General features: G+C 41.6%; 1 protein-coding gene across 4 annotated transcripts in view; it reads left to right on the top strand.

Annotated features, from left to right (window-relative positions):
- The window catches only part of EPHA4 (EPH receptor A4), a 177,115-nt gene that overhangs the window by 82,697 nt on the left and 79,408 nt on the right, over positions 1 to 15,010 (top strand). For all 4 annotated transcript variants that reach the window (XR_009599651.1, XR_009599650.1, XM_060411342.1 and 1 more), the window contains exon 5: positions 6,763 to 7,101. Coding sequence is in view for 2 of the 4 variants with exons in the window: in XM_060411342.1 (XP_060267325.1) it covers positions 6,763 to 7,101 (339 nt within the window). In the remaining 2 variants the exon portion in view is untranslated. The remainder of the gene's footprint in view (positions 1 to 6,762; positions 7,102 to 15,010) is intronic.

Here is a 15,010-nt window from a genome sequence, read left to right as displayed (position 1 = left end):
GAGCAATACTGCATAGGAACCTGGAGCGTTAGGTCCATAAATCAAGGGAAATTGGAAGTGGTCAAACAGGAGATGGCAAGAGTGGACACTGACATTTTAGGAATCAGTGAACTAAAATATGGATGTGAGAGTTGGACTGTGCAGAAAGCTGAGCGCCGAAGAATTGATGCTTTTGAACTGTGGTGTTGGAGAAGACTCTTGAGAGTCCCTTGGACTGCAGGGAGATCCAGCCAGTTGAGTCTAAAGGAGATTAGCCCTGGGTGTTCTTTGGAAGGAATGATGCTGAAGCTGAAACTCCAGTACTCTGGGCACCTCATGCAAAGAGTTGACTCATTGGAAGACTCTGATGCTGTGAGGGATTGGGGGCAGGAGGAGAAGGGGACAACAGAGGATAAAATGGCTGGATGGCATCACTGACTCGGTGGACATGAATTTGAGTAAACTCCAGGAGTTGGTGATGGACAGGGAGGCCCGGTGTGCTGTGATTCATGGGGTTGCAAAGTGTCAGACACAACTGAGTGAGTGAAATGAACTGAACTGAACTAAAATGGACTGGAATGGATGAATTTAATTCAGATGACCATTATATCTACAATGGGCAAGAATCCCTTAGAAGAAATGGAGTAGCCATTATAGTCAACAAAAGAGTCTGAAATGCAGTACTTGGATGCAGTCTCAAAAATGACAGAATGATCTGTTTGTTTCCAAGACAAACCATTCAGTATCACAGTAATCCAAGTCTATGCCCCAACCAGTAACACCGAAGAAGCTGAAGTTGAATGGTTCTATGAAGACCTACAAGACCTTCTAGAACTAACACCCAAAAAGATGTCCTTTTCATTATAGGGGACTAGAATGCAAAAGTCAGAAGTCAAGAAATACCTGGAGTAACAGCCAAATTTGACCTTTGAGTACGAAATGAAGCAGGGCAAAGGCTAATAGAGTTCTGCCAAGAGAACACACTGGTCATAGCAAACACCCTCTTCCAACAACACAAGAGAAGACTTTACACATGGACATCACCAGATGGTCAATACCAAAATCAGATTGATTATATTCTTTGCAGCCAAATAATGGAGAAGCTCTATACAGTCCGCAAAAACAAGACCGGGAACTGACTGTGGCTCAGATCATGAGATCCTTATTGTCAAATTCAGACTTAAATTGAAGAAAGTAGGGACAGCCACTGGACCATTCATGTATGACCTAAATCAAAATCTGTTATGATTATGCAGTAGAAGTGAGAAATAGATTCCAGGGATTAGATCTGATAGAGTGCCTTTAGAACTATGGACTAAGGTTTGTGATATTGTGCAGGAGGCTGGGATCAAGACCGTCCCCAAGAAAAAGAAATGCAAAAAGGCACAATGGATGTCTGAGGAGGCCTTACAAATAGCTGTGAAAAGAAGAGAAGCAAAAGGCAAAGGAGAAAAGGGAAGATATACCCATTTGAATGCAGAGTTCCAAAGGATAGCAAGGAGAGATAAGTAAGCCTCCCCAGTGGTCAATCCAAAGACCTAGAGGAAATCAATGGAATGGGAAAGACTAGAGATCTCTTCAAGAAAGTTAGAGATACCAAGGGAACATTTCATGAAAAGATGGGCACAATAACGGACAGAAATATTATGGACATAACAGAAACAGAAGATATTAAGAAGAGGTGGCAAGAATACACAGAAGAACTATACAAAAAAGATCTTCACAACCCAGATAATCACGATGGTGTGATCACTCACCCAGAGCCAGACATCCTGGAATGCAAAGTTAAGCGGGCCTTAGGAAGCATCACTACGAACAAAGCTAGTAGAGGTGATGGAATTCCAGTTGAGCTATTTCAGATCCTAAAGGATGATGCTATGAAAGCGCTGCACTCAATATTTCAGCAAATTTGGAAAAATCATCAGGGCACAGACCTGGAAAAGGTCAGTTTTCATTCCAATCCCAAAGAAAGGCAATGCCAAAGAATGCTCAGACTACTGGACAATTGCATTCACCTCACACGCTATTGACCATTATTGGTGGCTTAGACAGTAAAAGCATCTGCATACACTGTGGAAGACCCGGGTTCAATCCCTGGGTTGGGAAGATCCCCTGAAGAAGGAAATGGCAACCCACTCCAGTACTCTTGCCTGGAAAATCCCATGGATAGGGGAGCTTGGTAGGCTACAGTCCATGGGGTCGCAAAGAGTTGGACACGACTGAGCGACTTCATTTACACTTCCACACACTAGCAAAGTAATGCTCAAAATTCTCCCAGCCAGGCTTCAGCAGTACGTGATCTGTGAACTTCCAGATGTTCATACTGGATTTAGAAAAGGCAGAGGAACCAGAAATCAAATTGCCAACATCTGTTGGATCATCGGAAAAAGCAAGAGATGTTCCAAAAAACATCTATTTCTGCTTTATTGACTGTGCCAAAGCCTTTGGCTGTGTGGATCACAACAAACTGTGGAAAATTCTTCAAAAGATTTGAGTACCAGACCATCTGACCTGACTCCTGAGAAATCTGTGTGGAGGTCAGGAAACAACAATTAGAACTGGGCATGGAACAACAGACTGGTTCTAAATAGGTAAAGGAGTACGTCAAGTCTGTATATTGTCACCCTGCTTATTTAACATATATGCAGAGTACATCATGAAAAACTCTGGGCTGGAAGTAGCACAAGCTGGAATCAAGATTGCCGGGAGAAATATCAATAACCTCAGATATGCGGATGACACCACCCTTATGGCAGAAAGTGAAGAAGAACTGAAGAGCCTCTTGATGGAAGTGAAAGAGGAGAGTGAAAAAGTTGGCTTAAAACTCAACATTGAGAAAACTGAGCTCATGGGATCTGGTCCCATCACTTCATCACGAATAGATGGGAAAACAATGACAGACTTTATTTTGGGGGCTCCAAAATCACTGCAGATGGTGACTGCAGCCATGAAATTAAAAGACACTTGTGCCTTGGAAGAAAGTTATGACTAACCTAGACAGCATATTAAAAAGCATAGACATTACTTTGCCACCAAAGGTCCATCCAGTCAAAGCTATGGCTTTTCCATTATGGCTTTTTTCATGATCCATCACATCACGTGACATGTGAAAGTCATACCATAAAGAAAGTTGAGTGCCGAAGAATTGATGCTTTTGAACTATGGTGTTGGATAAGACTTTTGAGAGTCCCTTGGACTACAAAGAGATCAAACCAGTCCATCCTAAAGGAAATCATCCCTGAATATTCACTGGAAGGACTGATGCTGAAGCTAAAACTCCAATAATTTGGCCATCTGATGTGAAGAACTGACTCATTTGAAAAGATGATGATGGTGATGGGAAAGATTGAAGGTGGGAGGAAAACGGAATGACAGAAGATGAGATGGCTGGATGGCATCACCGGCTCAGTGGACATGAGTTTGAGTGAACTCTGGGAGTTGGTGTTGGACAGGGAGGCCTGGTGTGCTGCAGTCCATGGGGGTCACAAAGAGTCAGACACGACTCAGTGACTGAACTGAACTGAGGAGGAACTAAACGTCCTTGACTTTGTTTTATGGCCAAATGATTATTATTTTTTCTTGCTTGACTGTTTTCCTTTGTTTCTGTGCATTCTCTCTTCTCTGATTAGATTTGCTGTTTGGAACTTGAGGAAGGCTCAGGAGGCTGGCTAAAACTTTCCTATAAACTGCACGCTGGGGCCACAGGGATCTGTCCATAGTTCCTGCTTGGTTTCAGTACTTATAGAAAAAAAAGATAATGTAAACTTTAAGTATGTAAAAATGTAAGTTTTTTTCCCTTCTGGATGCCTTGTGTTTATTGAGAACTATTCATGTTGCTAAGGATGCTTATTTTTAACTCTTCAGTCATCTCTATAGGTAATTATTTTAAGAAGCTGCTGTTAAGGATGACTGTTTGGCCCAGACTGACTTTTGGCTGTATTAAAGTCCATGCTTTTTTCTCATTTTCTTGAGAATAATGTGCCTTCCTTTCTGAGGAAGAGATGATCTTTCCCTATATATGAAAACATACTTGATGTATTTACCATCTTATAGTTGGCAAGAATTTTCAAAAAAAGGGAAAACACAGATACAATACAACCACCATAATGAGTTTAATTTATAAAATTCCTTTTCCAGGTGTCTTTCCCCAAGCTTATGTAGGCCAACAATCATATTGGGTACACATTTCTTTTATTTCATTCCCCCCACCTTAAATCTCCAGTTATAGTCCAATTTTCAAATTTCTGCGACTGTGCCACCATGGAGCCATCACTCCTTATGGCAACAAAACGTGAAACAAATGCAGTACAAATTCACCAAACCATTCATGGAGGCAGCATTGAACTTCTGAGCTTGCTTATTAATTCTGTCCTCCTTTGAGCACCTGCTCCAGGGTAGATTCTTGAAGAATCACTGCCCAAAGGAAGAAGGCTGTTCCGGACTGTGTCTTGTTATCATGCCAGCCCTCCATGTTGAAACCCTGCAGCATCTTTTTTTTTTTTTTTTTCTTTTTCACGTGGCAGTGTTATATCTCTGAGTCCTGTGACCATTTAGTTTTCTGCTCCATTTCTTCTCTGTTTAGACACTGCCATGTCCCGTCCTACATACTAATTACTGACTTTTTGCTTCTGCAGTGCTTGATTCATTGTGTCACATTTTCCCATGTGAAAGTGGACTAGGAACCTTGGCAAGGAGGTTAATGGATTTAAGAGTCACTCTTATTTAACCCTGAAAGTCACAGCAAAATAAGAACCAGTGGCTTGACCCATTTTATGAACCAAGCTGTGGTCAACTTTAGCAGCAGACTAGCAATCAGTTTCACTAGGATGGCAAGAAACATCTCAGAATGTGAACAAAATTGAAGACACTTGGTCCTTTTTCCTGTCTTTGCCTTTCAAACTTTGGTGGAAGCTCCTGATTTTGTTGTTATTTTATCTTTAATGTGGGAATAACCCCACTGTGTGGGAGTTAGTACTTTGGGATTTTAGTCGAACTCTGTTACTAATTAGATTGCACGAACTTTCAGTATTATCAGCTCCACTTTCTGGCTCTCAATTTCCTCATCTATAAAATGAAACTATTCAGCCAAGTGATCTTTAACATCTTATCTGGCCCTAAGTGTCTGTTATTTCAAATAGCTCTAATCATGTTATTCAAAAAAAACATTAACGCTCACTCTACTAAGGACCAAAGAGATAAATTTAAAATCTAAATGAGAAAGAAATTTGTGCATTTATTTCTGAAGACTTCTGTGGGGCAGTCTTGTCCTTTAACACAAATTTTACAGCACTGTTTTTCTTTTAAGGTTCTTAGGATGAGGATCAAGTCTTAACACTAAGAGAGAGAGGTTGTCAGTAATTAGTCTCCAAGGAAATTGGGAGGTCCTGCCTACCCTGTTACAGTCTTCAATTAAGTTGTATGAGAAGAAAAGGAGATGAATTATTTTGTTCAATATTACTACCAAAATCCTTTAGCCATTCGTCACTGTGAACTCAGTAATACTGGGTATTACTCCTCCTTCGTAAAGTTACCTCATCCAATTCTCTGGCAGTGGCTACTCTGGGACAGTATATTCCATTATGATTGACTAGATAAGGAAGCCTGCCAGTTACTTCCTTTTAACTTTCTTTTCCTGAGTAACAAGGACAGATTTCCCTGAAAGCAATGATTACAAGTAAATTAGCAGCAGAATAGAAACAATAAGCAAGAAGTCTCAATTTTTCATTGATACTTACTTCGGTTCTTTTCTTTGAAGACCAAAATGGGAAAGAGGGAAGCAAAAAGAGAACTTCCCAGTTGTTGCAGTGAATCAATATTTTTCATTAGAGTGTGGCAGGCATCTTTTAGACCTTTAGAATCAGGTCAGATCAGGAAAATCCCCTCTTTTCTCTCCCATCCTGATTCTTCTCCCTGAAGGCAGCTTGTTTCATAACATCTTGGCCTAGAGACTAATCTACAGTAAGAATCGAGAGGGTTCTGTGCTCTTATTTATTGTTACTATTTTTAAACTAAGTACTATATTGTTTGCAATCAGTTCTGTTTCAAAAGAATCGTGACCGCCAGATATATTTTGGAAATCTTTGATGTCAGTAGAAATGAGAAGGGCCTGGTGCAGCCCTGGTCAGCTGAAGATCAGGCCATGGAGATTTGGGCACCTTTGCACAATCCTGCTGTGGAGTTGAGATTTCTCAACAACTGTACCTTTGACTTCTCTGCAGCCAGGCTAAACCAGTTCCTACTAATTACCCACAAATAGTTTAACTCTCAACTGCTGTGTCGGACGGAAGAGGGATATCTATGCCATTCAGTTAATTTTATTCCATATTGATAACATACTGTACTTAGGAATCATCATTTATCTTCAAAAGTGGTATATAACTAGTAGTTTACCAGAGTCCCACAGCAGCCCTGGGAACTAGAAACACAATTGTGTATACATCTTTCAAATGATAAGAGTAAGGCTAGGCAAGTTATGAGAAAAATAGCCAGGTCACTTCAGAGAGAAAGCCATTTGGAGCCTATTTGATATAGAGTTACTTCACATCTCTGGTCACTGCTGTATTTGTTTGTACAGAAAAGAGAATGACACTCACACAGACAGCCTTCTGCCGTATTGCTCTTTTAAATGATTTTTGCTGGCTTAATTTGCTTTTGGCTTTCTTTGCTAAATGGGCTCATCTTATTTCTTATAGCTGCAGAAAAGAATGTAAGTTCTGAGAGATTCCAAAAGGCTCGTTTCAGTTCTTGGTTTGATAGTATGTTTTGGTTTTTTTTTCCCTCCAGGCCCACCATCTGCTCCTCTCAACTTGATTTCAAATGTCAATGAGACTTCTGTGAACTTGGAATGGAGCAGTCCTCAGAACACAGGTGGCCGCCAGGACATTTCCTACAATGTTGTGTGCAAGAAGTGTGGAGCAGGTGACTCCAGCAAGTGCCGACCCTGTGGAAGTGGGGTCCACTACACCCCACAGCAGAACGGCCTGAAGACCACCAAGGTCTCCATCACTGACCTCCTGGCCCATACCAACTACACGTTTGAAATCTGGGCAGTGAATGGTGTGTCCAAGTATAACCCTAGCCCAGACCAATCCGTGTCCGTCACTGTGACCACGAACCAAGCAGGTAGGAATCACATCCACTTTATTGTAGGATCTAAATGTGTATAGAGAAAGCGCTTATGTTGATATCTGTGCTTGTTGCTTACGTTCTGCCCTTGAAGAAGAACTACAGGGATCTAATCGTAAATGTGAGTTGTATTATAATACAAATAATACTTAGAAGGATGTTTATTCATTCAGCAGATATTTTTTTGGGTACCAGCTGTATAGCATGCATTGTACTAGGTGGTGGAGAATAAATGAAGTCTAGGACACTGGTTGAAAACAGATGACAGTGAATTGGGTCACTCTGTGCTGGACTTCTCATGTAAGGGATGTGTCTTGGCTTTTTTTTTTTTTTTTGTCTTGGCCTTTTTAATCACAAAGTCATGGTTGGATATCAGTGCATTTACAGATTATTTAGGAATACAAAATTGATTTTTAGCAAGCAGAGTGCTACACTTTGTTGTATTTTCCAACAAAAACGTTAGCAGCTGTAGTTTTGATTTTTTTTTTTTTTAATATTGACATAGGTCTTTGTTAGAATTGCCCTATAAGCCTGTGAACAATGAATGGTTTAATGGGGAGCTTGATCTGTGTGGTTGACAAAATTTTCCTTCAAACACATCCTGCTTTTGGAGCCACTTTCATAGTTACATTCACACCGGACAGGTGGGAGAGGAGAGTTAATTTGCCTCATTTCCTGCACACTTTCCCTTCTAAAGCAGATGACTAGAAAACAGATTCTGTTCCTGGGGTGTTTCTGCTGAGTTCATTTCAGAACTGTTATCCAGTCCTGAATATCAGATTTTCCAAAGTGTGAATGGGAATCTAGATTTCTAGGCTCTGCTCCTGACCCAGTTACTCCCATTCTTCCCACAAAGCAGTCTCCACACTTTATCATACTAATTTTCCATTCTGGATTTCTACCACGTGTTTCACATTGCCGGCTCCCTGTTATTTATTTTTGGGGATTTAAAGGGGTGGAGGAAGAAAGGACCATGGTTTGTTCATTTGTGAAGCTATTAAGAACAACACACTTCACTGGGAAAGGATTATAAATTGCTAACAACCCTATTGCCTTTTGCTCCACTTCTCTCTAAAATGAATGTTTCAGTAAGTGCACTCAATAGTTAAGTAAAATATATCTGTGCTAATTGATTCTATAGTGAGAACTATTACAGTATTCCAATCCCAAGCCATTCTTTTCTCACTTTCCCCTGAACTCTCTAGAATAAATAAAAAGTTAAGAATGGGGCAGGAAGGAGGGAACGGGATTTTGAACTGGCTCTGGAATGGCAGACCTTCCCGGAAAGCAGTTTCAGTTACACAGATGTGACCAGTCTCTTAATATATGTGGTGTGAACAGGTCCTCTGGTTATGTGTTTGCCTTTTATTTCTGCACTTTGAGGATGTGAGCACTGTACGGTCACCAGTTTTATTTCTTTACAATGGGTAGTATGATTTAGGAGGTTTTGATAGCGTCACAAGAACTCTGAATGGCAGCCTTTTGTTAGTTGGCTTTTGGAAGAAGGCAATGGAAACATTGCCCATAGATCCTCAGAAACCTAGGATGTCTAATGTCCGAGATCCAGGGAGCTGGGAAGGTGGTCTGCGAACCCCTGGGGAATCTGTTCTATGATTCAGTCAGTATTTTCTGCCCACGCGCCACCCCCCCACCCCACCCCACCCCACCCCGTACCCTTCCGGCTTCCCACCAGTACATCTCAACTTTAGAACTTCCCTGGTGGCTCAGATGGTAAAGCGTCTATCTACAATGTGGGAGACCTGGATTCGATCCCTGGGTCGGGAAGATCCGCTGCAGAAGGAAATGGCAATCCTCTCCAGTACTATTGCCTGGAAAATCCCATGGACAGAGGAGCCTGGTAAGCTACAGTCCATGGGGTCTCAAAGAGTCAGACACGACTGAGCGACTTCACTTACTTACTTTGTGTTCTTAACGGGATTAATACTAGGAAGGAACCTTTTGAAGCCTCAGCTGTACAGAAATCATTCTGTTTGGTGGAGGGCAGCCTCTAGGAGATGTGCTGAGCACAGGCTTGGCTCCCACAGATTTTGTGGGGAGACTTCTCTGTGTACCTAAGGATTCAAGCCAAGGGATTATGGCAACCCCTACCAAGCCAGGAGGCACAAAGCACAGAAGGAAGACCAGCCAAAAATCCTCCAAAAGAGGAAAATGTGCAGAAATGTTATGCGAGGGAAGGAAACAAAGTCAAAGTTTTATTAAAAATGTAGGTGTAATTCTTTTAGATCTAGGAAGAAGGTGAACAGGAAATTCCTCTGACACAATGAGATTTTCTCTGCCATGGCAAGCAGTCCTGCCAGACGGTTTGCTGAATAGGACAAAATTCTAGCTTCTTATTTTAATTTTCGTGAAGGGTAATGATGGGAAGAGGTTCAAAATTAAAAAGAAATTTTTCAGTAAGGAGAGACCTCCTATGTGGCCAGCCAGAGAGCTTCCACTTAGCAGAGAGATATCTGTGTGCACAGCATTGCCTCATTATGCTGCTGCGAGGCACAAATGCCGTTTTGGCATTTACTAATTCAGAATCATCGGGATAGTTTATCTTTGATTAACAAACCCTTTCTTCATAGTAGTGCAGATTAATAATGTAGGTCAAAAATTCCGGGTGAATGTAGCAGCCATAAACTCTATCAAAGTTCCCCTATGCATATTTACTTGCTCACAATTATATTCTAATTGCTGTCATTCTGATCATTTCATTAAATTAAATTCCTTAGGGACCTCTATAGGCAGTGATGTCTCACTCTATAAGGAATACATAGAATAAATGAATGTTAGCTTTAACCACCTGGAGTCCACCAAGTTTCATGGATTCTGCAATTTGTCCTGTTTCACAGGGTTCTTTCTCTCACTGGTAAGATACTTAGAAACAAACACGCATAAAACCTAGAATTCCTGGTTTTATCATCACCGTCAATGAGACTGTCACAGTTGAACAGCACTATGAAGGTGAAATTCACCTAAGCTCGTGTCAGAGCCAGTGCTTGAACCCAGGGAGAATCATGCTTCCAAAAGGAAAAAGTTGCTTTCTTTAAAATTGATAGATAACTGGCTTTTGTGAGACCAGATTCTGAGTATCTGAGCCTAGAGATGGCGGTCTAATTGGGCTTTGATCTTGTAGTTGTGAATGTGGTGTAGTTGTGAGAGTAGCTGGCATATAGAGTGTGAATGGATCGGTGTTCTCATGTGGTTATTTAAGCCATCCTAACCCCAGTCTTACAGTTGGTGTCTTACGGGGCTAATAGCACCCTTTTCCTCCCCTCCTGAGTTCAAACCCAATTGAAATAAAAGGCAGGACAAGACAAAGGGAACTCAAAAGTGCCAGCTTTATTGCTGATGAGCTGATGAAAGGATGTGAGCTTTGTATCTGTGGCCAAACGGACTGACTCTGGTGACACTTACCCTGTGTCACCCAGGGACAGGGTAGCCCAGCTGGCTGACTGCCGGCTCCCTGCCAGGACAAAGCCTGCTCTGCTCAGGTCACCCAAATGGATGCTCTGCCAGGAGGCAGATCAGAGAGCAGCAGGGGATGACTTCTCCCAAACTCTCTTCCTCCATTACCCCACCCCCTGCCTCATGCCAAGAAGATGAAGGAAAGTTGAGAAGAGGAGCGGGAATGTGGCTGCCGCTGAAGTGGTCCCGTAGGTAAAGATCACACAAGAAAATGGACATTCTCCCTCCCTACACTCCATTGCAGTCCAAAAGGAACAAGATGAGATTTCCCTTGAAAACTCATGTTTTCCTTCCTCCATCTTGCATCCTCTGGTAACTGTTCCGTCTTTTGTTTGGGAAGAGATGGTTTTGATGCTTATGAAAAATGCATAGTCTGACTGCTGGGTGATTTGTTTTCTAGATGACTTTCCTTCAGTTTACTTTTACTTAAGTGGACCATCTGAGGGAAATGAATACAGAATGTGTCCCTAGGAGAGAGAAATGCTGTATAAATGAAACAAGGTTTTCCTGACCAAGCAACAGAGATGTGGATGTTTATGCTAAAAATTCCATGATGGCAGCCAGCAGTAGACCTGAATATTAGCACCAAACCAGTTTCCACTCTGCACCCCTTAAACCCCCACCAGTCTCCCAGCTCTGGGGCTGGACTGTGCTCTAGGTTGTTTTGTTTAAGTTCTGGTGAAGCTCTGTGGCTCATATTCTCTCCTAACCCCACAGTGTATCCAGGACACCTATACTTTTGACTTTTACCTTGCATATGCTGCTGTTCTAGATGCCCTTTACAAGGAAATACATCTGATAACCTCTCTAAGGCGCAACTGCCCTGTCCTGGTGACGAAACATCTCTTAACACTGGATTTGGATGAATTCCGATACTCAGTAGATTGCATAATCATTTGAACCTAGCTCGTCTCTAAGATGCTTTCTAATTCTAAAATTCTCTGATTCCAAAAATTGTAGCCAGAAGCAATGGGCTTGAAGAAAGAAAGTTTAGTTTCCCTATGATGTTTCAAAACTGATTCTTAAGGCCATTCCAAGAGAGGGAACGCATTCCAAAAGTGCTTCAGCTGAATTGTCAGGATGCATCTCAATGTTGCCTCTCCTCAGTCCTTCCAAGCTGTCTGTGCCGAAGGTATAGGTGTTCCAGACATTTGGCAAACAGTCAGGAGACATTTTTCAGTTGTCAAAGCTAGGAGCGGGGAGAGGCTTATTGCATCTACAACATTAAGTCCAGGGATGCTACTAAACATCCTGTAATGCAAATGATACTACCCTTCCCCCAACAAAGAAATATCTGGCCTGAACAGTCCATGGTGCCAAGACTGAGAAACTCTGGTCTAGTGATATATTTGAGAAACAGATTTCATGACTTCATAGCAAGGTCCACCTTTCGGCATTCCATCGCCGACCTGTCTTTGCTGGGTTCCATCACTCTGCTGGGAATGCAGGGCTCTCAGCGCTGTTGTCAGAGGATAGACTGTTATAAAAGGCCCTTTGGGGGCCTCCTGGAAAGAATCCTAGGGTCTTTGCCATCAGATGAATTGGTGCTGCTTGTCAGACTGGCCTTGTTCTCTAGGATGGACCGTTACGAAAACTGTAAGAAAACATCACATCGGTGATAAAGTGGCAGGAACCTTATTATAATGCCAGTGCACAGCACCCATACGAGTGCACAGCGCAGATATTCAGCACCCATCTGTTGATTAACACATTTATTTACAGTAAAAACAACCAGTGAACCCTCTTTTGTCAAGTAGTGATAAAGTTAATAAAACCAAAATAATGAGTAGAGAAAAGAAAATAACCAACTACGAGAGGCCTACTGTCTCTTATTACTCAACTCCTCTGTTCCCATTCTGTTTCTTGGCCGTCTTTTAATTAGACATATTATGTTATTTGAGTGAGATAATGGGGAGCAGTGGGAATTCTCATCCCCACTGGGTATAATTGCTACCTGTCTTACAGATAGTGAGAGCTCAGCTTTAAGGAGATGGTGGAAGAAAGGGAAACATCTTAGAGCAATTGTGTGAGGCAGTGTGCTCCAGGCGTGGTAGAGTGGAACAGGTTTTGTGGGGTCTGAAGCCTAGACAGTTTTTGTGTGATTTCAGGGGAAGAATCTACAGAGTTGCGCATATCAAATGAAGAGCTTTGGAAAGAGCCCTTGCAAGCTTTCTTAATTTCAGTATATAAAATCCTGCCTCTTAGATGCATGCAGTTGTCTGATAAAGGGGCTCTTGTGTAAGTATGCCTAGACATGCAAACAAACACGAAGAAAGTAGAGATTTCAGAAAGTCCAGTTGGACTAATAGGTAAGGTGATGAAGTGTGTCATACTGGAGTGGTTCTGGCCTATTGTTCAGGGTGGGGGACAGTTATGGGTGGGCCTCATAAGTGGTTTAAGATCAAGTTAACAAGCAGAAAACACAGTCCTGGTGATTGTGGGAATAGCTGTTGTTGTTCAGTTGCTGAGTCATGTCCAACTCTTTGTGACAGCATGAACTGCTACACACCAGGTTTCCCTGTCCTTCATTATCTCCTGGAGTTAGTGTTCTAGAGCAGGGTTTGGCAAACAAGAGCCCAAATCTTGATCCCTCACTTTGAAACCCCTTAAGAATCTTTTTTTTCAAGGGCTGAGAATAATAAATAATCATAATAATGTTTTGTGAAATTTGGAAACTATATAACATTCAAATATGAGTGTCCATAAAGAAATTTTGTTGAAACAAAGGTACACTGCCTAAGGCTGCTTTTCCAGAACCACAACAGAGTGGAGTTCCCTTGGCAGAGATGCCTGTGAACATATTTGCCATCTAGATCTTTCCAGAAAAAGTCTGTTGATCCCTGCTCCGGAGGACTAAATCAAAAGGATAGGACATTGCAAGTATACAACTCTGCATTGTAAAGCAAAAGCAGCTGCAAATAATATGTAAATGAATGGGTGTGGCTGTGTCCCCCCCCTCCCAACTTAATTTACAATGTCAAGCAGTGGGCCAGAGCCAATCCTTGCATTGGAAGGTAATTGACTTTTTGAGTCCACATTCTACTTTTTGCTTTTTTTTTTTTTTGCTGCGCTGGGTCTTCATTGTGGCATATGGGCTTTCTCTAGCTGTGGTGAGCAGACTTACTTGCCCCATGGCATGTGGGATCTTAATTCCCTCACCAGGGATTGAACCTAGGTTCCCTGCACTGAAAGGCAGATTCTTTTTTTTTTTAACATTTTATTTTGTATTGGGGTATAGCCCCTTAACAATGTTGTGATAGTTTCAGGTGAACAGAGAAGGGATTCAGCCATACATATATATATACACGTATCTGCATGTGCATTGCGCAAAGTCCCTTCAGTCATGTCTGACTGTGCAACCCTATGGACTGTAGCCTGCCGGGCTCCTCTGTCCATGGGACTCTCCAGGCAAGAGTACTGGAGTGGGTTGCCATGCCCTCCTGTGTTTCTTTCTTTGAACCTGCATTGGCAGACAGGTTCTTTACTGCTAGCCGCACCTGGGAAGTCCATACATGTATCCATTCTCCCCCAAACTCTACTCCATCCAGGCTGCCACATAACATTGAGCAGAGTTCCATGTGCTGTACAGTAGAACCTTGTTGGTTATCCATTTTAAATATAACAGTATATACATATTCATCCCAAACAAAGGCAGATTCTTAACCACTAGACCACCAGGGAAGTCCCAGCATCCATATTCTTAACCATTATCCACATCATATCATCTTGTTTTATCCTCACATGTTTATGGTGAAGACTAAATGTGAAATCACACGCCCAGCTTCTAGCAGATATCCAATTAATTTTGCCTTAAAAGAAGTTTAAAATCATTATTTGGAAATCTTAATTCAAATCTCTACCCCTCTGCTGTAGTTGAAAAGGACCAGTGAGATACTGAAATACTGGTGTCATTTGTCAGAAACGTCTCTGGCAAAGGATGAGGTGGATTAACATTTAGGTTCATCTCACATTTGAACAACTGTGATATTTAGCAGGACAACCTCTTTTCTAGAGGTTTTAACTCTATGAATAAGAATTCACAAAAACAGTTAGGATTTCAAACAGGCCTTTGCTTTCTTGTACGACAAATCTTTCCCCACTGACACTCAGGTTTAAATATAGAACGTGGCCCGTGGTGGACTATTCTGAGAAGGCAGTGTTCCGGTTTTCTTGAAAACATGCATTCTTGGCACTGTTGTATGGTTCCTAGATGCTGGCAGCATTTTTAAAAAATAATCATCTTTGCTGCTTTTTAAGGTTGCTCCCTCACTGAGATGACATCTTGTTTGTCTTTGATCTCAAGTCAATGATGTTTTTTCTTTTTCTTCCTCCTAAGAAATGTAAAGGAAAAAAATCACTTAATAAAACTAGTGAAATCTATAAGTCAGAAATCTTCCTAAAGGCACATTTCAAAATTTTTCAGACAAATTATAAA

Source organism: Ovis aries, chromosome 2 (genome assembly GCF_016772045.2).
Source record: "Ovis aries strain OAR_USU_Benz2616 breed Rambouillet chromosome 2, ARS-UI_Ramb_v3.0, whole genome shotgun sequence".
Taxonomy (NCBI): domain Eukaryota; kingdom Metazoa; phylum Chordata; class Mammalia; order Artiodactyla; family Bovidae; genus Ovis; species Ovis aries.
Note: the sequence above shows the minus strand (reverse complement) of the source record. Positions and strands in the feature narration are given on the sequence as shown.